A 26,374-nucleotide genomic window follows, 5' to 3' on the forward strand; every position below is an offset into this window, starting at 1 on the left:
AAAAGAAGAGGTGAGATGGGATCTCCCTGTCTCACACCTCTAGAACTAGAGATCCAACCACTAGGTTTGCCATTAATAAGGAAGGAGAAGGAGGCAGAGGATAAACAAGACCCAATCCAGCGGATCCAAATCTCAAGAAAGCACATTCTACGGAGGGTTGCAAGGATTGAATTCCATTCAACAGTATCAAAAAGCTTTTTTTCAATATCTACTTTGATTAACATCCTAGGGGGTTAAATCTCTCGGGCTCCAAAGAGTGAGCCATCTATTGAACGAGCAAGGATGTTATCAAAGGTAGACCTACCCGCTAGAAAGCCCGATCGCTCATTGCCAATTAATTTAGGGAGAACTTTTTTGAGCCTTTCAAACTAAAAATTTTTAGTGATAATCTTATAACAGACGTTGCAAAAGAGAAATAGGGCGGAAATCGTAAAACTTTTGAGGATGATCAATTTTGGGAATAAGAGCAACGTAGGTTTTTACCCTCGTGAATTGGGAATTTTTAGCGATCATAAAAAAAGTGGGAGATAGCATTGAAAAGGTGTTCACCCGTAATATTCTAATAGAAAATGTAAAATTCAACATTAAACCCATCCCGGGCGGGAGACTTGCCTCATGGCATGGACCTAAGGGTTCGAAGACCTCCCCTTGGTGACGAGGCTTGACTAAGTCATCCTTGTCATCGGACTCAAATGAGGGAAAGTCATCCCAGCAGGAGGCAAACAAATGATCCAAAGAGACAGAGGAGGTGGACGCCCAAAGTTTGCGATAAAAAAATTAAGAAATTCATGTTCCGGATCATCATTAGAAGTAAGAATGTTACCAAAGAATGTCTCTAATGGAGTGAATTCGGATTTGACTCGACGGATTTTGACACTACGGTGGAAGAAAGCGGAATTGAATCGCCATGACAGAGCCAAAGCATTCGCGCACTGGGCCCGTGATATAGTGTTTTGACGCAGGAGGACAGAGAGCCTATTACGAAGAGCACGGAGCCAGATTGAATACCAAGGGTCGGGGCGAGTGATATCTCGCTCCTCAACCTCTTTGATTTCTAATTCCGAGTTAGCAATCTCGTAATCAATTGGTCTCATACCGCAGTCTTCCAAGAAAGAATGTTTCGCTTTAGTATTAACAATACAATGGTGAAAAGAATGCATGGGGGAGGAGATGTCAACAGAATCAAAAGCTTTGACAATGTTATCATGACAACTATGATAGTCAAGCCAAACATTATCAAACCGAAAACATGATTTTTTTAGAGGGAGTGTAAGGATTGGCAGTGAGCAAGAGCGGGGAATGATCTGAGCAAAGGCGTACGGAAGATGCCGATTCACAACAAAAAGCAAAAAGAGGCCACCCAGTCATGACTAGCAAGGAATCATCAAGCCTCGCCCACCGGCAAGCAAGCCCGAGCTTTGGTTATTGCACCAGTGAAACGCGTGCCCTCACGAAGCCAATGTCAACAAGATTATTATTGTTAATAAAGGAATTAAAATAGGTGGATTTATAAGAATAAGATCTCGTAATTTCCCCTTGAAGTCAAGATCAGAAAGAATGGCATTGAAATCTCCTGCAAGAATCCAGTGGTAAACGAGTATTGCTAATGCCAGCAAGGGTGTTCCATAAGAGTTTTTGAGCAGCTAAAATCTGAGAGTTGTAAACAATCGAAAGGATCTAGGAGCCCTCAGTAGAAGAGATAACCAGGTTGAGGGACATGCGGGTGGCCGCTATCGGAGTAACCCCGCCCTAAGGCTTCGAGACTAGAGGGCGATGATACCCCGGAGAAACCCCCGTGCTGGGATAGCCGCCCACTCCCAAGTACGAGCAAAAAAATACTATAAAAACGGGAACAACGATCAAAAGTCGGCTTTTTGTTTCAATAAGACAAATGATAGTAGGTTTCAGACGACGCATGAGGTCACAAATGCGATCAATAGTACGAGGGTTAGAAGCTCCACGACAATTCCAATAGAGAATCTTAATATTAGTTCGCATAATCATAAAAAACTAAGAAGAGAAGAACAAAGAAGCAGGGGCTTTAAGAAGTAGAAGTCGATCTCCCTTTTTTAGGGTGGGAGTTGTTCTTGGTGGGAGCTTGCCGAGCAAGGGCCTCTAGTTTTATATCTTTTTGATAGTTTGAGAGAAGCATATCGACGCTCTGGCTCAAAAATGAGACCCAGAGTCATCTGAGCCCGGAGTCGAGCCCCGAGTCTCTAGGGTCGTCCATATGGAGTTCTGGTTGAGGAAGGAGGAGGAGCGCAAGCTTTACCCTATCAACCAAAGCGGAGTGATTAGGACTCGAGATCTCCAAAAAGGAACCGAGGAGAGAAGTAGAGGTTGAGTTGGTGAAGAGCGTGAAGATGGAGGGGAGGAAGTGGGGTGGGATGATGTGAAAGGAGGCGACGGGGAGGTGGGAGTCCCAATGCCACTCGGGGTGGAGGGAATCCCCAAGTCATAATGCTCAGCAGACATCTGGAGCCGGGGTAAGTCGGGAGTAGTGAAAAAGGTGGTGCAATAGGGCCGCCCTTGTCGAACTTTCCTCGGGACCCAAGAGAGAGAAGAGCCACCCGCCTCGGGACGGTGAGATGCTTCCTCAACAACAGCTGGGAACGATTCAACGGGATTTTTGTTTTTCTCTAGACGCGGAAAAATAGAATTGCTCGAGAAGTGAACCCTGCTGCAAAGACCGCTGACGCGAGCGACCGCCACGTGTCGGGAAGGACGAAGGTGGTTCCAAACTGTTGAGACACGTGTTTGGATCCTAGCCATCGTCCCCAACATGTCGGGTCCGAGCTAAGGAGACGGGCACCACCTTGACCCCCTACCGCTGTTGTCGATACGGCGGCTCCGAGGTTTAAGCCCGGACTCGAGTTATGAGAATCATCATCCGGATTCGATGAGGATCCGGAACAATATTCTCAACCGATTGGGAGGATCCGACTCTTCAAGAGCCACGCCCGAAGCCCTCGGCAATGATCGTTAACCTCCATCTTCCTCTCGAGAAAGACGGTGGGCGGTTGTAGATCGGTGCCATTTTTCGACTGCTAATGAAGGTGCATTCGAGTCACCATGGCCAACACGACCACAACTCGAAACAAAAAGATGGGCAATTTTTTTCATATAAAGCAATAATGAAGATGTGGGTTTTTACCATACTTTAACCCGGGTCCCCTTCTGCAAGGGGAGATCTAGGTCAATTTCCACACAAATACGAGCAAACTTTGAGCGAGAGAGTTTAAGAGTGTGCTCATCAATTTTGAGAACCCTTCCGAAATGAGAGGCAATGACTTCCAGAATTTCGCCCTTCCACAGCTCAATAGGGACATGATGAAGCTGGATCCAGATAGCTGCAATCGAAAGTTTTTCAAATGCAGGCTGGAAAGATTCCCTCCATTCAAAGATTTGAAGGATACGCCCCTCGACGGTCCAAGGTCCATCCCAGAGGAGTTTAGCCTGCATATCAAGAGAACTACAGCGAACAAAGTAGAACCCATTAGGAAGATCGGAAATAGAAAGCATCAGACAACGCCAGCTTAGCTTGGTCAAGAGGGAGAGATTTTCCCAGAAATTTGGCGTAAAGTACGGTTTGCATGGAATCCCTGGCCGAGTGCCATTGATCACGATCAATGGTGATGCAAGATTTGACAGAGTTTTTCAAACGGTCAAATTGAGGTTTATGAAGGTGGAGGGGATTTTCAAAAGCAGAAGCAGAAGAGGAGGAGCTCACAACCTTAGACCAGGAAACTCCTTGCAAGGTAGCAGAGAAAGGGTTTAGATCAAGGGGTTTCGGCGGGGTTTTCAGCAGTGGTTTCGGAGGATGGAACTTCATAGCAGGGGATAAAGCATGTAAACCAAGAGCAACTTTGAAACTAACAAGAAGAAAGCAGCTTATTCAATTTGTTGATGAAAGCATATTTTCAGAAGAGCATCCCCCCGCTGCCCGCCAAAGTTAATCCACTAATTATATATGAAGAAAAGTAATCTGAGCACGTTTATAGCAACGCCCCTGTTTTTAAAAAATTTGAGAAAGAAGCTAGAAAACAGAGATAAGAAGAAAGAGGTGAATCAACAGTAACAGCAATAGTGTTCAAGCATGATACTTTCTCGGTTTCTCCCATGAGTTATTCTGCTGTTTTTTTAGTGTTATCTAAACTTTTATTATGTCCTATACATCTAAATGATCTCAACGGTTGATTTTTGAATATGTTTAGATTTGATATCTGAGCACGGCCATAGAATACTGAACCTTATATTATATATATATTTATAATTTTCCAAATATAATATTAATAAACATTTATATTATTATTGTTGAGGGAAAAAATAATTACTCTACAAAAATCTGAAACTCAAGCAAATGGTATCTATACTCTTTAGAAACCTTTTTCCATATAAAAGTGGGAAAATCATATATTTATTTAATGAAAAGTAATTTTAATTAAATAAAAGGTTGCAAGACAAGATGAGCTATATCAAAATAAAATACAGAAGATGAAGAGATTAGGACTTGAAGCCCACTGGTGATGAATGTGAGTCTTATGAAGTAATAAAAGAAAAAATAGTAGTTGACTACACTATATATGTGAAAGTAGTAGTGTGAAGTCCATATATGTAGTATATATTGGTTTAAACTATAAATATATGTAAATTAATTTTTAACTATATAATACTAAAATAATAAAATAATTTTTTTTTAAGAATAATGTTCTCCACAAGTTTTCATAACTTGAAAATAATGTGTAATTGCATCATTATTAATACTGTCCATTACATACTTTTCAATCTATGTTATCAAACAATTATTTAAGGACGGATCACTTATTTTATTTCTTAAATTATTTTTTTTATCAATTTTATTGTAAAAAAGCATGCTCCATAATTATTATAGCTATGGTAAAATTAATTCCAACTTCAATAGCAAATATACCATTTGATAAATATTGTATTTTTTGTGAAAATTCTTTTATTCATTCAAATTAGCAAACCTTTTGTGGCTTTTTTAAAAATATTACAAAAATTACGCATGTTTGGGATTATTTACAAAATATCGACGCCGGTGGAAAAAGCAGATGAAAATTTTCCCGTTTCAGCTATTTTTTTATTTTAAAATTATGAAAACGGGAGAGTTCCTCCCGTTTTCATTTTTAATTAAAAAAATTATGAAAACAGGAAAAAAACTTTCCCGCTTTTCATAATTTTTAAAAATTTTTTAATAAAGAAAAAGGAAAACGGGAGAAACTCTCCCGTTTTCCTTTTCCTTACAAAAAAACCGATGTAGTTGCTCGGCCTTTTGTCTTAAAAGAATTCTTTTTTTATAATTAATTTTTTTAATTAAAAAAATAATGGTTGATATATATATGTATATATATATATATATATGTTAACCTTTTATTTACTATGAATCTCGAAAAATATACAAAAATAGGATGATTAAATCTACAACGGTAAGTAGTTAGTATAAACTAGGACGGCCAAACCCTACACCGCTAGTAATTAGCACAAAAATAGGACTCATCAAACATGCAATCGGTTAATAATTACCACAAAATAGGACAATGAAAAAGTGCAATAGTCGGGTACTAAGCACCTGTAAGTACTTAGCACAAAGTAGGTCGGATAAACCTGAACCGGTCAGTAATTGGTATAAAGTAGTTCAGTCAAACTTGTATAGGTAATTAATTAGGACAAAGTAGGACGGTTAAACACACCTGACCGCTGATTAGCACAAAGTACGTTGGTCAAACTTGCACCTGTCAGTAATTAGTTCAAAGTAAGTTGGTCAAACCTACACCGATCGAGAATTAGCACAAAGTAGAACAGTCAAACTTGCACCTGCCGATGAATTAGTACAAAGTATATCGGTCGGCACTGCATCGATCGAGAATTAACACAAAGTAAGACGGTCCAAACCTCGCACCGGCCAAGATTTTAGCACAAAGTAGTTCACTCAAACCCGCGATCGATCAAGAATTAGTACAAAAGTAGGTCACTCAAACCTCCACTAGTCGATGAATTAGTATAAAGTAGATCGGGTTAAAGTGCATGCCGGGTCAAGAATTAGCACAAAGTACGCTACCAAACCCGTACTACTCTAGTGATTAGCACAAAGTAGGGACATTAAACCCGCACTCGCTTAGCACAAAGTGCGCGGTCAAACCTCGCACCACTCAGCTGATTGTGACAAAAAGAACAATCAAACCCGCACTCGGCCAAGACAAAGTACGTCGGTCAAACCTGCACGACTCAGTGATTGGGACAAAGTAGGACAATCAAACTTGCACCAGCCAAAGACGAAATACGCCCGATCAAAACCCGCACTGCTCGTTGATTAGGACAAAGTATGATGACCAAACCTCGCACAAGTTAGTACTTAGCACAAAATAGGTTGGTCAAACCTGCACCAATCAATAATTAGGACCGTCAAACCTGCAATGTTCATAAATGAAATTTTTAAAATTCGAGCTCTTTATATAAACCAACATTAGTAGCCCATTTTCACTCTTGCACACTATTTACTCACTCACTCACCCATACTTCTTCTTCTTGTCTTCAACAATGGCAGAGACTTCACTTGTATTGGTTTACTACAATGGTTCAATCATTGCTAGTGAAGACACAATTATATTTTCGTCGGAGGATCAATCATATTTTTTTATATCAAGACGCACATCTCGTATCTAAAATTTAAAGAGATCCATTGAAGAAAGCATTGAGATCGCTGAATACCAAGGAGTTTCATGTATCAAATATCGGCTCCCCAATTTCTTCGAGGATCCGGTAAGATTTGCTATCGGTCATTCAAATTGCGTAATGACCGAGATGTTCGGATGATGCTCGACCGCCAAAAAAAGAAATCCGAGATATTGCCATTATTGAATTGTACGTGGAGTTCAGCTACGCAACTTTCGAGGGTGCTCCTTCCCAACAACAAACCCGCCCCGGATGATGAAGTTCAACGCAATTTGAGACGGGAGAGGATTTCATCACCATGCCAAGTTAATGAATTTGAACGGCTCTCTCACGGAGTGGAGGGCACAAGATGATCCACCACCCAATAATTATTTTTACTAATTCACAACATCTACAAGGCGGAACAAGTTCTTTTCACGATACTCATGAAACCGAATTCGGTCGGTATGGGCCGATCCAAAGTGGAGACGATGAGGATGATGATGGTGATGACTTTTGGGGAAGACATCAAGCAAGTGTTGATGACATTCGGCTTAGAAGAATGCAATCTTGAAAACGTTCCAATGACCGACCATAATTTCATGATGGCACCAATGGAACCTCCAAAGACATATCGCAACCCTTGATTTGGAAGCAATGTCCGCACAAGAATTTTCGGAGTACCCTTTATTGTATGCCGACACATTAACTGGAGCAACGACAAATGGAGATCTTCATGTAGGCATGAGGTTTCAAAGCAAAGATGATGCTGAGACCGCAATTAAGCATTACTGCTTACTTAAATCTGTCGAATACAAAGTTATTGAGTCTGATCCGACTCAATACTCCGGTAAATGTAAGTCATATGGCGATGGGTGCAATTGAGGGTTCACGCATCCCTACAGCAAGCGTGAGACGACTTTGGGGAAATTACAAAGTACACTGGGCCTCACACGTGTTCATCGAGCAATGATCTCGCAGGATCATTCAGTCGGATTCAAACATGATTTGTCATCAAATACAAGCACTAGTCCAACAAAGCAGCCCAAGCATCAATGTATCGGTTTTTAATGGTGGAGATCAAAAAAATCGATACTGGGATACACACCGACATATAGGAAAGTATGGACAACTAAGCAAAAGCAGTTAAAGCAGAGATTTGGCAATTGGGAGGAGTCCCATAACGAATTACCAAGATGGCTATCAGCGTTGCAGCAGCTTTTGTTCCCGGGACAATAGTTGATCTTGAGACCCAAACCAAACGATACAATGGACCTTACCCAGTACGTGATGCTCGAATCTTTCATAGAGTTTTTCGGAGCTTCCACCTGCGTGGAGGCTTTCAAATATTGCAAACCGGTCGTCCCGATAGATGGCACCCATATTTATGGCAAATACAAAAGCACTTTTGTTGTTGGCAATCGCACAAGACGGTAATAAAAATATCCTCGCCGATTGGTTTTTGCTATCGTCGAAGGAGAAACATTAGGTGCATGGACTTTCTTCTTGTGCAACTTATGTTCCAGATGTAACACCACAACAAGGAATATGCTTTATATCCGATCGCCATGAATCCATCAAATCGACTTTTTAGATCACTTGGCCGTGAGATGAGTGCTCCTCGTGTGTACCATGTTTCATCGATTTTGACATATCTCGCCAATTTCATGCGTCGCTTCGTAAAACCAAGAAATGCAACGGATAGTTGTCAATATTGGCAAGTTACAAGATTAACTTTTTGTTTTTAATCTAACTCTTACATTGTTGTTAATTATTGAATTTATCTTAACTTTTTAAGTTCACTATTGTGGGTTATTCAAAACCATTCAAGATTTTTAACCATCGGTATGGTTTACTACGGGACAACGATGAAGAGGCGACTGAGATGGTTGGATAACATACCATGGGAGAAGTGGGCTTAAGCTGCTCGATAAAGAAGGGAGAAGGTATGGTCACATGACAACCAACCTCGCAGAATGTGTTAATTCGGTAGCTTAAGGGAACAAGAAACCTTCCTATAACAGACTATGGTTAAATCAACGCATTCGACTTTGGCGGAGTTGTTTGTGAGAAAAGGTGTACAGCGCAAAGCTCGGATCGCATCGGGCCTTATCTTCTCGTAATCACTAATGAAGGCAATCCAAGAAAATCAACAAGCATGTCCAAAGCATTTACGCTCGTCAATCTCGACCGTGAAGAGAAGTCATTCATGGTAGATGAGATGTCACCCTCGCAATATGGGAGACAAGCTAGCACTTTTCGCATCAACCTAAGATCACATTGGTGCGACTGTGGTGCTTTTCAGACGCTACATTTTTCCATGTCGACATGTCCTTCCAAAGCATGCTCGCATATTCGCTCTACATTGGGAGGAGTATGTTGACAACGTGTATAGGCTTCAAACAGCTTTTTTAATGTATATCGTAAAAGAGTTTGAGCCAGTATCAAATGAGGGATATTGGAACCCTTATAATGGTCCACGTCTACGTCCTAATATTACGATGAGAAGACCGACGAAAGGAAGACCAAAATCTACAAAGATTCATAACGAGATGGATATTAGGGAAGGTGTTCAGCGAAAACGTTGTGGTTTATGTCGCAACGAAGGACATAGTCGCTGAAATTGTCCCAACATTGCCGGTTCAAGTAGTCAGTCGTAATATACTCTAAATGTATTTTTCGTTGTAATGTTTTAATGATGTAAGCCTTCCATATAATTATAACATGCAATGAGTTATCATTAAAGCGTTTTGTTAAAGCATATGAAGATAAAACAAATGCAAAGAAAAAGTAAATTTAAGAAAATACACAACATAGAACATCAAGCAAAATAATACTACGTGATAGTTTTGTGCGATAATAAAGAAAAACAACAACTAATACAAGAGTTTACTCTATCGTCTCACGCTGCCACCTCAGATAGAAAACATTGAGGTGGGTGGATATCTCTTTCGGCATCCCCGTGGCCTAGGTCTTCGTGCTTGCTCTATCAGGGCGGGTCATCATTAGATGATTCATCCAAATCGTGTATTGTCGAGGTCTGGAGTGTTCGGTTCAGCAGCAAAGTATGAAGGGTTTGGGGGTGATTCCCACCTTGTTGCCGAAAATGAAGTTGAATGACTAGATTGTCCGCGTTCCATAGGGTGGATGATGAGGTTGATATTCAAATAAATTCGCACAAAGTCCATCCCCGAAATCAACCGAGTATTTGCTTTCGGGCTCAACTGGAGGAAATCCATGGAGATGAGATGATCTAGTAACGCTGATATCATCCGATGAGTGAAATGACCGGTACCCTTCGTGATGTAGGTGTCGAGGAATATGTGCCTCGTCGTGATCGGCATGAGAATTATGCCGACGACGTCTCGTATGAGGAGGACTCGTGGTCGGCACATCTACAACCATCGTTGGAAACGCTCTAAGGGGCGCTGGAAAAGTGTTCCCTCCTCACTGAGGATCCAACGGGTCCCGATCCGTCGATAAAAATAGTATGGTATTAGTCGTATACCACTCATAATATTCCACCAACATTGCGTTATTCCCGGCAGGAACATGGAGGTTGAGGCAACGTGACGCCTATCTCTCAGATATCCAATCCATCTTCCATGCATCAATGCCTCAATCGTGTCAATTCTCGCCACGAAGATCATGATCGTGGGTCGGTCAATGCAAACTAGATCGAGAGGAACACCTTGGGCGAAGCCAAATTGTCTTGTCACTCGATCTGTTTGGTGCCACTCAACAACTTCGAAGCAAATCAATGATGTAAATGCAGTCCATAAAGGTTTGTCTGCGAAAATGTCATGTGGCATTTAGTGCGATTATCTCGCTCGAATCATAAGGCCGCCATATAAACCGCTTTAAAATTATTTTACCAAATAATCAATGATTATTAATACCTAAAATATGTGTATGAATTATCGCTTTTTAACAACATTACTGCTGCATCTCCAACCGATCTAGTAGTCTGCCTATATATCCTCACATTGTGCTTGTTGCTACGGCTATCATCATCCACTTCAATGTCGCTCAATTTGAAAAATGAGAATGAATTATAATTTCAATGTATTATAATTAAGTGTAAAATGAATCATCAATTTAATTTGCCTCACCCTACGAGCCTGAGGAAAGGACACGATAGCACGGGTTCGAGGGATATACTTGAAACTCTGTATTATGCCCATGATTGAAGTAATATCATAGATCCATCGATATTTTTTTCATATCCTTGTTGGATGCACGGCATAAAGACCTGTACATGGTTGCTAGACATGCTGAACCCCAACTGTATCTTCCTCGTTTTCGAGAAATCCCCGAGTGGTAACCACTTCAGATGAACCCTGTTCTGAGACATATTTGGCATGAGGACACAACCGATAAGCCTTTAGGATATAGGCACGCGCATAACATTCTATCTCGTGCGTTGACCCTACATCGTATGACAGAGATGCCAAATGTTTCCTCAAGCCACGCTAGAGTTATACTCGACCTTTCCTTTGCTCCCTGACTGGGACCACTCGAGCAACTCGCGATAGATAACACTTCCTAAGTCGGGAAGTCCGCCCGATGACTTCGTGGCCGCTAATCGGTAAGCCAAGTAATAGTGCCACATCTTCCAACGTGATTGTTGTCTCACCGCATGTAAGGTGGAATGTGTGTTTTTAGTCCGCCATCTCTCCACTAATGCGCTCACAAGAGCGGCATCAATTCGAAATTAAGAATTTGAGCCGCATGATAGAACCCCGGCTCTTTAAAAGACCTATGATTTGTGGAGGAGGCTCGCGATGGACACATGTCTACATCTAAGAACCCGATCAGTGTAGAAAGTTATAAATTAATCAATTTCATATTAAATGAAAAATATAAGACACGAAAAAATCATAAATCCGAACATATGCCATCGAAAAATTAAATATGATTGAAGAGTACACAATAAACATTGGTGTCCTATAATATACTAGGTTATCTAAATAAACATGCTTCAGCCCATAATATAACAATTATTAATACAATAAAAAAATTAACCTAATAATATACTAGGGTTATCTAAAATAATGACTTAATACAATTATTAATAAAAACCTAATAATATATTAGGTTATCTAAATAAACATGCTTCAAGGTTAATATAACAATTATTAATACAATAATTAATTATGACATAATAAAATTATTCATAAAACCTAATGACATAATATAATTATTAATAATAAACAAAAATTACCTAAAAATGTAGTGGGTTATCTAATTAAACATGATTGGGGTGCTAATAAGATAATTATTAATACTGATTAATAATTATGACATAATATAATTATTAATATAAAAATAATGACTTAATACATTTATTGATAAAAAAATAACCAAATAATATACTAAGTTATCTAAATAAACATTCTTCGAGGTTAATATAACAATTATTAATACAATAATTAATTATGACATAATAAAATTATTCATAAAAACCTAATGATATAATACGATTATTAATAATAAAAAAATTACCCTAAAAATATAGTGGGTTATCTAATTAAACATGATTCGGTGCTAATAAGATAATTATTAATACGATTAAGAATTATGATATAATACAATTATTAATATAAAATAATGACATAATACAATTATTAATAAAAACAAAATAATATAAACATTCTTAGTATTAATATAACAATTATTAATACAATAATTAATTATGACATAATAAAATTAATCATAAAACCTAATGACATAATACGATTATTAATAATAAAAAATTACCCCTAAAAAAATATAGTGGGTTATCTAATTAAACATGATTGGGGTGCTAATAAGATAATTATTAATACGATTAATAATTATGATATAATACAATAATTAATATAAAATAATGATTTAATACTAATTATTAATAAAAAAATAACCAAATAATATACTAGGTTATCTAAGTAAACATGTTTCGAGGTTAATAATTATTAATACAATAATTAATTATGACATAATACAATTATTAATATTATCCTAAAAAAATATAGTGTGTTATCTAATTAAACATGCTTGTCAGTAATAACATAATTATTAATACGATTAATAATTATGACATAAAAATTATTATGTGAAACTAATGTCTTAATATAATTATTAATAAATAATTAATTTCAAAGTTATCTAATTATACAAAAATATTACCCTTTTCCGACAAAATGGATGAAATGTGATCACCTAGTAATCTTAAGAACGCCATCGAAAAATTATCAACTGAAATCCCAGTACACGTGTAAGTAGAAAACACCCAGCACAATTAGAACTTGAAGTAAGATTAAAATAGGGAGAAAATGAGAATGGAGGGAGATAGTATGAATTGGGAAGTGGGAATTATATAAAAAAATAATAATAATAAAAATAAATCAACGGATAAATTTATATCCGTTACTAAAAAGGCTGTTACTCATTTTCAAAAAGCAATCAAGGATGGGAGGCTTTTTAATAAAAAGGAAAAGGGAAACGGAGAGTTTCTCCCGCTTTTCCTTTTCTTTATTAGTAAATTTTAAAAATTATGAAAACAGAGAGTTTCTCCCGCTTTTCATAATTTTAAAATAAAATAAAAAGTCTAAAAACGGGGAAAAATTTTTACCGCTTTTCCACCTACGATGCGTATTTTTGTAAATAATCCCAAACATGCGTAATTTAGTAAATATTTTTTTGTAATATTTAAAAAAAGCCACCTTTTTGTTCCTATGTATATCCATGGTATAGTTTCCAAATTGATTTTTGACAAAGATGTGAAATATCGCCCCACAAGGTGGTTGTTAAGAGATAGACATGTATGGTAGTGCACCAATTACAGTGAACTTAGTAACCCCTTAGAGATTTATTAACTTGGCCAAATGTCACATGAGCGATTAAAATCCTACCACATATATGCTGAGATGATTTTTAGGAATCAAATCGAAACTAATAAATCCCCTTTCATTCAATTTTAGAGGGAAAGGAAATGTCATCATCCTACAAGAGGACTCAATAAACAACGAAATAAACATTATTGCTATAGTATTCTACAGTGCCTTTATAATATATTGTACGATGCTGCAACAGTACTATCGACCCAATAATTCGATCCTGAGTTTGCTCATTCATCATTCGAGCAATAAATCACTACACTTGGAAGTAATTTCCAAGTTGGTGTCTGAGAACTGTAGTCTCAATAACTGAAAATTCACATGAATAAAATTCAACTATTTTTAACAACTTTCTTTAACAAATTCACTAAGGTGGTATTTGATTGGATGTAATTCTAAATACATCGGATTTCCGGGCTACAACGAATCTAAAAAAATACTTTAGTTTTTAGAAATACAAAGGCAGCCAAATCTTGTGTTAGGTTGGATGTAACCCGGAATTACTATATTATAAGATTTTTATGTTTGTTTGAAGGTGTTAGATGTTTTGAGTGTATTTGGAGTTACATGTAACTCCAAATACACCACTTTTTATGTTCAGATTGTTTGTTTTTGAAGGATTTTTGGTTTCCTTTGACCAGCCCAAATACTTTTCACTAGCCCAAAAACCTTGAATTTAGTTTTTACGACCGATTTGGTCAGTAAAACCAAATCTTGGGATTTTGAGAAACCTCATGGGGAAAACCAAAATCACCGATCTATACCTTTGAGAAAAACTCTTTCCTTCACCTCCATTTCACTAGACAAACTCATCACCTATTCCGAGGTTTGATTAAATTTCAATTCATTGTTTTTATTCCCTAATTTTTCCAAAACTCATTCATCACAAATCCCATTCTCTCTTTCTCTTTGCAAGCTTCGCTATTTCTCTGTTGTTCTTCCAATCTTGCACTCGCACTCACTCTCTTTGGGTGGCATTCTTTGTTTCTCTGAGGTTAGATCTTGATTTACTATGGTATTTAAATGTTGGTGTTTGGTTCCGTGAATCTATTGTGGTTTGAAAGTGGTTTGATGTGATGATTTTTGTTTGTTTATGGGGGATGTTGTGGGGTTTTTCTTGGTAATCTTGTGGGAGAGTGAGAGTTGTGATTTTTTTGGTTTTCCTTTGATTTTTGATGAAAAAGTTTGGGTTTTTTTATTGTTGGATCTTTGTTTGCATTTGGCATGCTTTTGAGTGCTAGATGAAGTTCGGGTTGATGCCTCAGTTTGGAGTTCTTGAATTTTGTGGTTTTTTTTATTATTTGAAGATGTGGCCGTCATCCGCTTTTTTTCGCTCTTTGTTCTTCTATCTATGTTGTATCATTGAGTTTCTTTTTATCTCTCGGCCTTGGTGGGCGTGCTCGGAGAAGCTAGGATTGGTGAGAGTTTCTTTGTGATCATTCCTTTTGTGTATTCGTAGAGAATTTTTTTGATTTAATTCGACTATGTTTTTTGAAATAGGGGATTAAGAAATAGGGATTTTTTCTTATAGTTTTTCAAGATTTTCTATTGGTTATCTTGAAGTTCTTGGACGAAGTTTGGTGTCTCAGAATCAATGTAAAATCTGCTGGTGTTTTTGTTACTTTCATCTTATTGCTCTTGCATAAAGGTTCGTCAGAAATAAAAAGCTTGGCTTTTTGAATTGGATTCCTTTTTTTTCGGTGAATTTTGAATTTAATGATCATCTTGTCTTTACAAAGTTTTTATGAATCTCATTCAGTCCCTAGTTTCTCTTGTGAAAGTAGTTTTGTTTATATCTCTCTTTTGGTGCTTTTGATTTGATAAATAAAGGACTTCCTAGTTTGTATACAATGTATATTGTACGGAACTACTTTCACAAGCGTAGCATATGCATGCTCATTGAATAGTGGTGGTTTTTTTCTTATGATCCCTACTGAGAATTCTCAATGAAAAATTTATCAAGGATAAATTTGATTGTTATTTTAAGGGTTCTAGTTATACTTATGGACTTCTCAATACTTTAGAGGTAGCATTTTTTTCTTTTTAGAGAAGACTTCCCATGGCCTCTGTGGTTTAGTAATTTCTTCAAGATCTTTTGATATTGTAAGTTTTCCTTTGTATATTTAATTTTTACTGATGTCTGAATCCAATCCAAAGTCACACAAACATGCACTTTCAATAATACAAGAACATGTTGAGTTGTTGGAGTAGCAGCAAAACATTAATAATTAGAGATTTGCAATTGAGAATAAAAATAAAATATTATGATGTGATTCAATAACAAACAGTTTGATTGCATAGCAAAAGCAGGATAGGTATATATATCATTCAAGTCAAATCCCACCCTAAAAGAGTACATCTTAAAGAATTGTTTTTCTTCATCCTAGTGAAAAATGAAAAAAATCCAGAGATGTGCAGCTCAACTTTGCATTAACTAGAATTGGCATCAATCCCACTAGTGCCCCGGTTGTTGGCATTTAAATCAGACATTTTGAGCATTAATTACCACCATTTATGATGCAATATATTCATGATACTCACTAGTCTTGTTTATATGAAATATAATCATGATGTTTAATCTAAACATCTATAGTGTTTGGTGTTCTATCTAAACTATATATGATGTTGCTCTAATGTGTTAGATACATATAAAGTGAAAATCCATCATGATTTTGTTTACAACAATCTATATATATATATTAATATGAGATTATTTATATATGCCATTTTTTCTTTATGTATCTCTATTTAAAAAAACAATATCTTGAAACTAATTTTATTTATTTATTTATTTATTTTGTATTTTTACAACTTGTAGATGGATGGACATGATAGACGGGGATAGCTTTAATGCTACCCGCATTACAATTCTTGCTGCAACTTTTGCCATCACATTACTTTTGCGTAGTAAACGTCGTAGAATTTGTAGAGAACCTTCTCGTGCTCGAGCAGAGATTAGAGAAAAATATTTATCAAGACTAATTGATGGAAATGACACGACTAGTATCAACATGGTCCGTATGAATAAATCAACATTCTTCAATCTTTGCTCAATAATGAGACGGAAAAAATCTTATGAGAGACACATTGCACATCACTATTGAAGAGCAATTATTGATGTTCTTACACACCACAGGACATAATCAACGTAACCGTGTCATTGCACACAACTTCCTCAGATCAGGTGAGACTGTTAGCAGGTATTTCAATCATGTTTTATACGCAATTGGTCAATTGCGTGATGAATATGTGCTTCCACCTAGTACACAAACTCCAGCGTATATAGCAGCGAGATCCACACTATTTCCTTATTTCAAGGTATTAGATGAATTTTTTGCTCAAATAGATTTATTATCCTATAACCAGTTTTTAGTTATAATATGTTAATTATAGGATTGCATTGGAGCTTTAGATGGAACCCATATCCATGCTTCTGTTCTCCAGCATTTGACGTTGCAGCATTTCGTGGGCGAAAAGCATACCCCACACAAAATGTGCTGGCTGCTATTGACTTTAACTTACGTTTTACGTATGTTCTTGCTGGTTGGGAAGGTTCAACACATGATGCTCTAGTTTTACGTGATGCACTCGAGAGACCAAATGGCCTATCAGGTCCCTTGAAGGTATTACCACCTAGTTTAGAATGTAGGAACAACCTAAACATTATAATCATGTTAACCATCATTTTTTCTTTTTTGTTAGGGAAGTATTACTTAGTTGATGCTGGATACTCAACGAGACCGGGTTTTATATCCCCTTATAGGGGTGTTAGATACCATCTCAAAGAGTTTGGCTCACGGACACCAACAAACCATAAAGAACTTTTTAACCTTCGTCACTCATCAGCTAGTACGACTATTGAAAGAGCTTTTGGTTCTCTTAAGGGACGATTCAAAGTTTTATCATCAAGACCGTTCTTTCCATTTAAAACTCAAGCTGAATTGGTTTTGGCCACATGCATTTTGCATAATTATATTATAAGTGGCAGCGAAGATATTTTAATACCTTTTGAGGAAGAATGGATACCACAACAGCCACAATCAGAAAGTAATATAAGAGAACAAAGGGAAGAGGCCCAAGAGTGGGTGGCACGTAGAGAACAGATTGCATGTGATATGCGGGCAAACAAGTAGAAAATTATTTGTTGTTCTTATGGAAATATGTGGATGTTTTTTTAATTTTCTAGCTTGTACTTGATAATTATTTTTCTATATTTCTATGAACAAATTTCAGTTGTCATAATGTCATTTGTTTAATTTTGTTGTCATAATATCTTGCTTGTACTTGTTTGGGATATTTGTTTAATTTTGTTGTTTTAACAATTTCTTGTTTATGTGGCAATTATAGAATGGATAACATAAGGATGTCGAAGATAGTCAAATGTCATCAATGAGAACCCCAACCAAAAGAGCATGTGGCAATAAAAGATGGACTATTGCCGAAAGTTGATTTTTCATAAGACTCATAGCTTCTCAAGTGGAGCAAGGCTTGAAAGTCGATAAGGGCTTCAAACCTCAAGCACTCCAGGCATCAATCATTGCAATGAAGAATGAGTTTGGAATTATAGTCACTGAAGCAAATGTGAATAACCACTTGAGAACAATTCGTAAAAGATGGGCAAGAATTAAAAAAATTGAAAGAGTTAAGTGGCATGGGTTGGGATAACAGACTGAAGATGATAATCATGGGAGAATCAGAGTTCAAGAACTATATAAAGGTACAAATTTGTTTCTAATTTATGTCTATTTACATTGTCCATGTATTAATTAGAAATAAGTTTAATTTATCATTCAAATAATTTGTTGTTTAATACCAGATTCATCCCCATGATGAGCCCTACTTAAACAAACCAATTGAGGATCATGACTTACTTGAGATTGTTTGAGGTAATGATCAAGCAACTGGACGGTGTGCTGTGCAATTTGGAGATGAAATTGGCACCCATATGGATGATAGCGTCGAGCACCGTCGTCCATCTCGATCGATAGTCTTGATGACATGTTTGAGGACACTAATTATCATGTCAATATACCACTGCCCACCCACAACCAATCAAAGAGTACAAAAAATAGGGGGGGAATCTTCCACTCAATCAAAAAGGAAAAAGAAAAATGGAAAAATGCCCTCTGAAGTTGAAGCAATACAGAGATGAATAACACAATTAAAGAGGGCATTGGTAACAAAGAAGTCTACTCGAAATTTAGAATTTGCAAAAGAATTGATTGGTGAGTGCATGAAATTGAAAGTATATGGCTATTCTGGCCGTCAAATAAATAAGGACTATGATTGGTTAATAGCCGATGATAGTAGAGCTATGGCTTTCTTAGCAAAGGATGAAGAGCTAAGGCAAGATAGGGCTGGAGGGACTTCTTTGAATCAATTCACAATCAAGAAGAATATTTTCAAAGTCCCATTCAGGTTGGTTTTTGTGTATGTGTGTGTTATGATATTGTTATGTACTTACTATGTACAATTTGTTTTTTAACAAGGTGTTGGAGCGTGTGGACATGTGTTTAGCAATGAAATCAAGAAGAATGTCAATGGTAAATAATTTTGTTGTTCTTATATATATAATGCTGTCCTATATTATTTCATGACACTGAAAATTGATTTTTTTTACATATGTCCAGGTTATTTATCGTATTGAAAGACGGCAAATGTAACAAGAGATTGTAAACTCTAAAATTTTATTATGTAATGATTGCCTCCTTGATTTTGAATGTGTTTTTCTTGTGTATGTGCACTGATTGTTGAGTTATTTTGTGTTGTTAAGTATGAAACTTTGAACTTATTGTGTTTGAGTCTTGAATGATTTTTTTATGAGGATTGTTGGTTGCAATGATGAGATTGGAATTTGCACTATTGAGACATTTTTTTGTTGTTAATTATGAAACATTGAGATTGGAATCATGATCAATATCAAATCACATGTTGTTTTGCTTGTAATTATGTATTATAAAGGAAGATGGCTTTGTTGAGATTTAATTTGCATGCATGACATGAAAACTAGGTTTTTATTCAAACTTTATATAATTACGGTGATGGACATTCCATATGTTGTTCAATTTGGCAATGTAAGATGGTTCATAGTTAACTCAAATAAGAATATATGATGGGCATTCAATGTGTTGTTCAATTTGGCAATGTAAGATGGTTCATAATTGTTAACTCAAATAAGAATATATGATGGACATTCAATGTGTTGTTCATTTTGGCAATGCATGGCATAATTTTAATTTTGTTATTGTCCTTGTGATCTATATGTTTAAGCTATACTTTGAAAATTTTCTCTAATTTTTCCTCTCTTGCTAGCAAGTGTATGCAAATTAATAAGCACACCACAAGAGTAAGTTAATAAATATAATAACTAGTTATAATAAAAAGTTAATAAAATTAATAATAAATGGTAATTTTTTAAAAAATGTTTATTAGAGTAAGTGAATAAATACAATAATTGGTTAATAATAAAATTATTAAATAATATATTAACCACCACCTTAACTTTTTAATTTATCAATGATTTAATTTATTATTACTAATTGTTAAATATAAACTTTTTAAATATAATAATCAATAATAAAAATAAATTAACTACTAAAATTAATAATTAATAAATATTTAATATTAAGTATATCATAATAAATTGATATATAATAAAATAAAGGATAATTATACCATGAGTAACCATACCCCCAAAATACATCCAACCAAACATCTGTTTTTCAATTCTAGATTTACAAATCCTTCTAAATAAACATAAAATTTTATAATACAGTAATTCCAGTTGCATCCAACCAAACACAAGATTTGACTGCACTGTATTTTGAAAACCAAGTATTTTCAGTTACAATGTAACTGAAAATCCACTGTATTCAGAATTACATCCAATCAAACGCCACCTAAAAGTATTTGTAAACTTGGAAATAGGAAACAAATATTTGGTTTGATGTATTTTGGGGGTATGATTATTCATGGCAAGATTACCCCCATACTTTATTATATAATAATTTGTAATGATATATTAATTATTATTAGTATTTAATTTATTATTATTATTTATTATTATATTTAAAAAATTTGCCCCATGTTGCTTAATTTTTTTAATTTTTATTATTAACCAATTATTATATTTATTCACTTATTCTAATACATTTTTTTAAAAAAAATTACCATTTATTATTAACTTTATTAACTTGTTATTATTAGCTAATTGTTACTTTGGTATTTAATTTATTTTTATTATTTATTATTATATCTAAAAATTTGCCTCCCTACTTAACTTTTTTAAACTTTTTATTATTAACCAATTATTATATTTATTCACTTACTCTAATATCATTTTTTAATAAATTTCCATTTATTATTAACTTTATTAACTTTTATATTATTAACTAATTATTACTTCAGTATTTAATTTGTTTTTCTTATTTACTATACCCCAAACATAAAGAATACACTTGCATGAAAATACACAAAGAATAAGTTATTATAGGAGTCGTGTTCCTATTTAATGTGACTATATGAAGCCTTCATTTGTTTAGACCATACAAGATAGATCTGCTTTTGTAGAAATTACTGAATGATTAACTTAGCTTTTATCTTTTTTTTATCATACCTTTTATCTTTTCATGCCTATGAGCATCTCTTTGATCTTTTCATACTGTTCTGCTTTATCTCATGTCAATTTTGTCTTGTGATACAACCTCACACTCTTATCCAGGTCATGCTATTGTACGGTCTCAACACAGCAGACAATTGTGCAATTGCCGCTTAATTGTAGGAACATAACAATACAAGTTTTGTTTACACTAGCTTTTCACATCCAATGCTACAAATAAATGAGAAAGATTTGCTCACCGTTGTTGTTGTTGTAATATAGGAACATAACATATGAAATTACACAACTTAAACCTTGGGAATCATGTTGTTGTTGTTGCAATATAGGAACATAACATATAAAACTAGTACATATATCTAGTGCTTCAAAGTTTGCATAAAACCAGTACATAATAGGCACTTCAACCCTTGAATTAACAAAGGTAGATGGTTTCTCAAATAGGATTCTAGGATACAAGGAACAACCTGCACATATGAAAATTTTCAGATTTTATTTTCATGAGCTAATTATTGATAATAATATATAAACAATGACATGAATATAATTACTTACCTCTTACATTCTTCATGGTTTCACTACTAAAATCTTCAATATGTTCCATAGTCTCTGCAACACCCTACTAAAAAAAATAATAAAAAGATTACTATAAGATACTAGACATATGATAATATCATAATACACACATACAAAACAACCTATGTGGGCATTCTTAAAAATTCTCCTTGACTATGAATTGATTCAAAGAAATCCTCCGTCAATACTTCCTTAATTCTTCATCTTTTGCCAAGAAACCCATAGCTCTACTATTGTTGGTCATTAACCAATCATAAGCCTTATTGATATCCCGACCAGAGTACCCATATGCTTTCAGTTTCATACATTCACCAATTAATTCCTTTATGAAATCTAAATCTCTAGTCGACTTCTTTTCACCCAATGCCTTCTTAATGGTGTTATTCATCTCTTGTATTGCTTCAACTTCGGAGACCATTTTTCGTTTTCCTTTTTCTTTTTCTTGATTGGGTGGTGGAAGACATTCCCCTGAATTCTGTACTCTCTGATTGGTTGTGGATAGGTGGTGGTGTATACATATGGCAATCAGTCTCCTCAAAAAACATGTCATCAAGGACATCGGTTTGAGATGGACAATGGGAATCAACGTTATTATCCATATATGTACCAATATCATCTCCAAATTGAACAACATGGTGTCCAGTTGCTTGATCGTTGCATCGCCAAAATAATCTCGAGCAAGTCATGATCCTCAATTGGTTTGTTTAAATATGGCTCATCATGTGGATGAGCTCTAGGATATATATAGAGATCGAGTCATAGTTTAAATAAATATCATTTCATTCAATATAAATAATTCAACATCATAAATAGAAATAAATAACAAATAAATTAATACCTCTGCATAGTTCCTGAATTCTAATTCTCCCATAATAATCATCTTTGACCTATTATCCCTATCGCATTCTACTTAAGTCTCTCGGTTTTTAATTCTTGCCCATCGTTTTTCGAATTGTTCTCAAGTGATTAGTTGCATTTGCTTCAGTAACCTTAACTCCAAACTCATTCTTTATTGCAATAATTGCATAATGGAATGCTTGGGGTTTGAATCTCTTGTCGACTTTGAAGCCTTGCTCCACTTGAGATGCCATGAATCTTATGAAAAATCGGCTTTTGGCCATGGTCCACCTTTTATTACCACCAGTTCTTTTAGTGGGTGTTCTCATTGAAGACATTTGGCTATCTTCTAACATCCCTATATTGTCCATTCTGTTATTGGCACATACATAAGTAATTTTTTTTAAGTAATAGCTGATTTTTTTTCCCCAAATAAATGTTATACCTAATATAAGGAAGTTTCACAATAAGCATATGATAAATGATAACAATTATAAATTTGTTTCATAGAAGCAAAAAAATGAATCAAGTAGAAGCCATAACATGAAACAAATAAGCAAAAAGTAACATCATAGGTCATGGTCTCTGTGGAAACATAAAATAATGAGTTATTATCTACTAATTATTAGCCCACTATCATATGCAATCCATTCTCGACGTGCCACCCATTTTTGGGCCTCATCCCCTTTGTTTTCTTTATGTTACGTTTGATTGTGGCTGTTGAGGGGTATCCATTCTTCTTCAGAAGGTATTAAAATATCTTCTCCTCCACTTATAATGTAATTATGCAAAATGCATGCTGCCAAAACTAATTCAGCTTGAGTTTTAAATGGAAAGAATGGTCTTGATGATTAAACTTTAAAGTGTCCCTTAAGAGAACCAAAAGCTCGTTCAATAGTGGTATGAGCTAATGAGTGATGAAGGTTAAAAAGTTCTTTATGGTTTGCTGGTGTCCTTGAGCCAAACTCTTTGAGATGGTATCTAACACCCCTATAAGGGGATATATATCCCGGTCTTGTTGCGTATCCAGCATCAACCAAGTAATATTTTCCTAACAAAAAGAAAAATGATGGTTAACAAGATTATAATGTTTAGGTTGTTCTTGCATTCTAAACTATTTGATAATAATCTAAACAAACATATACCTTTAGGGACTGAGAAGCCATTTGGTTTCTCGAGTGCATCACGTAAAACTCAAGCATCATGTGTTGAACCTCCCATCCAGCAAGAACATATGTAAAACATAAGTTAAAGTCAACAGCAGTAAGAACATTTTGTGTGGGATATGGTTTTCACCTACGAAAAGCTGCAACTTCAGATGCTGGAACAGAAGCATGGATATGGGTTCCATCTAAAGCTCCAATACAATCCTATTATTAACAAATTATAACTAAGAACTGGTTATAGGATAATAAATCTATTTGAGTAAAAATTTATCTAATACCTTAAAAAAAGATATAATGTGGATCTTGATGCTATATACGCTGGAGTTTGTGTACTAGGTGGAAGCACATATTAATCACGCAATTGACCGATTGCGTATAGAACATGATTGAAATACCTGCTAATAGTCTCACTTGATCTGAGGAAGTTTTGTGCGATGACACAGTTATGTTGATTATGTCCTATGGTGTGTAGGAACATCAATAATTGCTCTTCGGTAGTGATGAACAATGTGTCTCTCAGAAGATTTTTTTCATCTCATTATCGATCAAAGATTGAAGAATGTTGATTTATTCATATGGACCATGTGGATACTAGTTGTGCCATTTCCATCAATTAGTCTCGATAAATATTTTTCTCTAATCTCCGATCGAGCACGAGAAGGTTCTCTACAAATTCTATGACGTTTACTGTGCAAAAGTAATGTGACCACAAAAGCTGCAGCAAGAATTGTAATGCAGGTAACATTAAAGTTATCCTCTCTATCATGTCCATCCATCTACAAGTTGTAAAAATACAAAATAAAGATGTAGTTCAAGATATTGTTTGTTTTAAATAGAGATACATAAAGCAAAAATGGCATTGATGAATAATCTCAAATTGATTGTTTGTGCAGATTAAATTATTATTTAAACATTGTCAAATTCACAATTATATGTATTGATTGTTGTAAACAACATCATGAAGAAATTTCATTTTACATGTATCTAACACATTGTCCAAATCAAGCTATCCACATTTCCGGGTTAATGGCAAATCACAAATATGACATTAGAGTAAATATAAATTTCAAAGTGGGCATCATGACAAGAGAACCCAGGGGTAGGGTACCATTTAATCATTATTACAGAATTTATCTAAGAGTAACATAAATTTCAAAGTAACATAAATTTCAAAGTGGGCATCTCGGTAAAGAATTTATCTAAGAGTGGGAATGTGAAATGATCTCGCTTATCATAAGTTTGTGCACCGAATTTAAAGCGGGGTTTCACTTATTTATGTGATAAACTCGTTGGACTTCCATCACTCTTTCAAAGCAGGGGTGAGTACCCTAAGTTTTGGCTACAATCGATGAAGACTTTGATGGAACTTGTCGTCGGTGTCGCTTCTTTTTATATATATATATATATATGTATCTTCTTTCCCCTTTTGATGCATCTCTCTCCAAAAGGATTGTAGCTTTACATGATGCCACCATTAACTCAATATGCTTGGTGATCTTGAGCTTGTTGAAGACATCTTACTTGACCGTAGTTCTTAGCATCGATGTTCACCTTATGTATCGACACTACTCCTAGGTGCGCAGACATCTATCGCCTAGCGATGCACAACCTCCAATGACACATCTTCCACTTTGGATAAATTGAGTTGAAGGGTGGTATTGATAGAGGAAAGGATCTCGTTCCTCCGAATAAAGTAATGGAATCCATCATCCCAACCTCGGTTGTCATCGTAGATGTCTCCTCCTCTCCTTCGCTTCTTCGGCCTCGATTTGAGCAGGTCAACAATGGGAATAAAACCGAGATCAATAAACATCTCAAAGCGGAGACGAGTACCGATTACCAACCTTACTATTGAGTGATGTCTCAGCGAATCTTGATAAGGGACTCAGCGATAAAGAGAGCTCAACCGATATTGCCATAGATTGGCCAATCTCACACACTTTGAGAGAGAGAAAGAGAGCTTATGGAGGTAGTTGGAGAAGGCGATAGTGGATAATTCTATCATCGATGTTGAAAGATCCTTGTTTGGTGACCATAGACGAAAGGATGAAAGGGCCTTCTTTTTCTTTTGGTTTTCCTCCTTAGCCTCCCTCGGTTCCTCTCCTCTCATCTTGAGTCAGTCTTCCTTCAAATTTCTCCCCTCTTCAATCTTTGCCAGCCCTCCCCTTTAAAACGATCTTGCCGCCTCTTGTCGTGTGAGGATCGTGGGTGGTTGTTTTGATCGTGGAGTCACCACGACAAACAAGTACCCCACGCCCCAGCGTACCATAGACAAACTACCTGTGCCTATTATTTATTATTTATTATTTTTATTTTTATTTATTTATTTATATATATTTTATATCTATATATAACATTATATTATATATATATCTGATATCCGAATATATTTTATTTTCATCTCGATTTTTGATACTATCTTTACTAGATTTGATATCTTAATTTAAATTGATTTTATTTTATTATATTTTGATTTTATCCCGATTTAATAATTACCATAATTTTTATTTAATTCGATTTGATTTAATATATATATATATATATATATATATATATATATATTAACTGATTTGAATTTTTAATTCGATTTGATTTTTCTTATATTTTTGATAATTTTTATCTCGATTTGA

The 26,374-nt window shown here is 35.3% G+C and overlaps 1 protein-coding gene across 1 annotated transcript; it reads left to right on the plus strand.

Annotated features, from left to right (window-relative positions):
- The first annotated feature begins 16,372 nt into the window (after nucleotides 1-16,372).
- LOC120254604 lies at nucleotides 16,373-17,683 on the plus strand. The gene is made up of 4 exons (XM_039262682.1): nucleotides 16,373-16,568; nucleotides 16,687-16,828; nucleotides 16,963-17,162; nucleotides 17,253-17,683. The coding sequence occupies exons 1-4, from the start codon at nucleotides 16,373-16,375 to the stop codon at nucleotides 17,681-17,683; spliced, it is 969 nt and encodes a 322-aa protein (XP_039118616.1).
- The last annotated feature ends 8,691 nt before the right edge of the window (nucleotides 17,684-26,374 follow it).

This window comes from Dioscorea cayenensis, unplaced genomic scaffold (assembly GCF_009730915.1).
Source record: "Dioscorea cayenensis subsp. rotundata cultivar TDr96_F1 unplaced genomic scaffold, TDr96_F1_v2_PseudoChromosome.rev07_lg8_w22 25.fasta BLBR01000527.1, whole genome shotgun sequence".
In the NCBI taxonomy this organism is placed as follows: Eukaryota; Viridiplantae; Streptophyta; class Magnoliopsida; order Dioscoreales; family Dioscoreaceae; genus Dioscorea; species Dioscorea cayenensis.

Bases quoted from the DNA above. Each gene is read 5' to 3' on its own strand.
- LOC120254604 (XM_039262682.1), top strand. From the start codon at position 16,373: ATGGACATGATAGACGGGGATAGCTTTAATGCTACCCGCATTACAATT. The intron at 16,569-16,686 runs GTATGAATAAAT...TACACACCACAG, and splicing joins GACTAGTATCAACATGGTCC to GACATAATCAACGTAACCGT. The intron at 16,829-16,962 runs GTATATAGCAGC...TTGGAGCTTTAG, and splicing joins CCTAGTACACAAACTCCAGC to ATGGAACCCATATCCATGCT.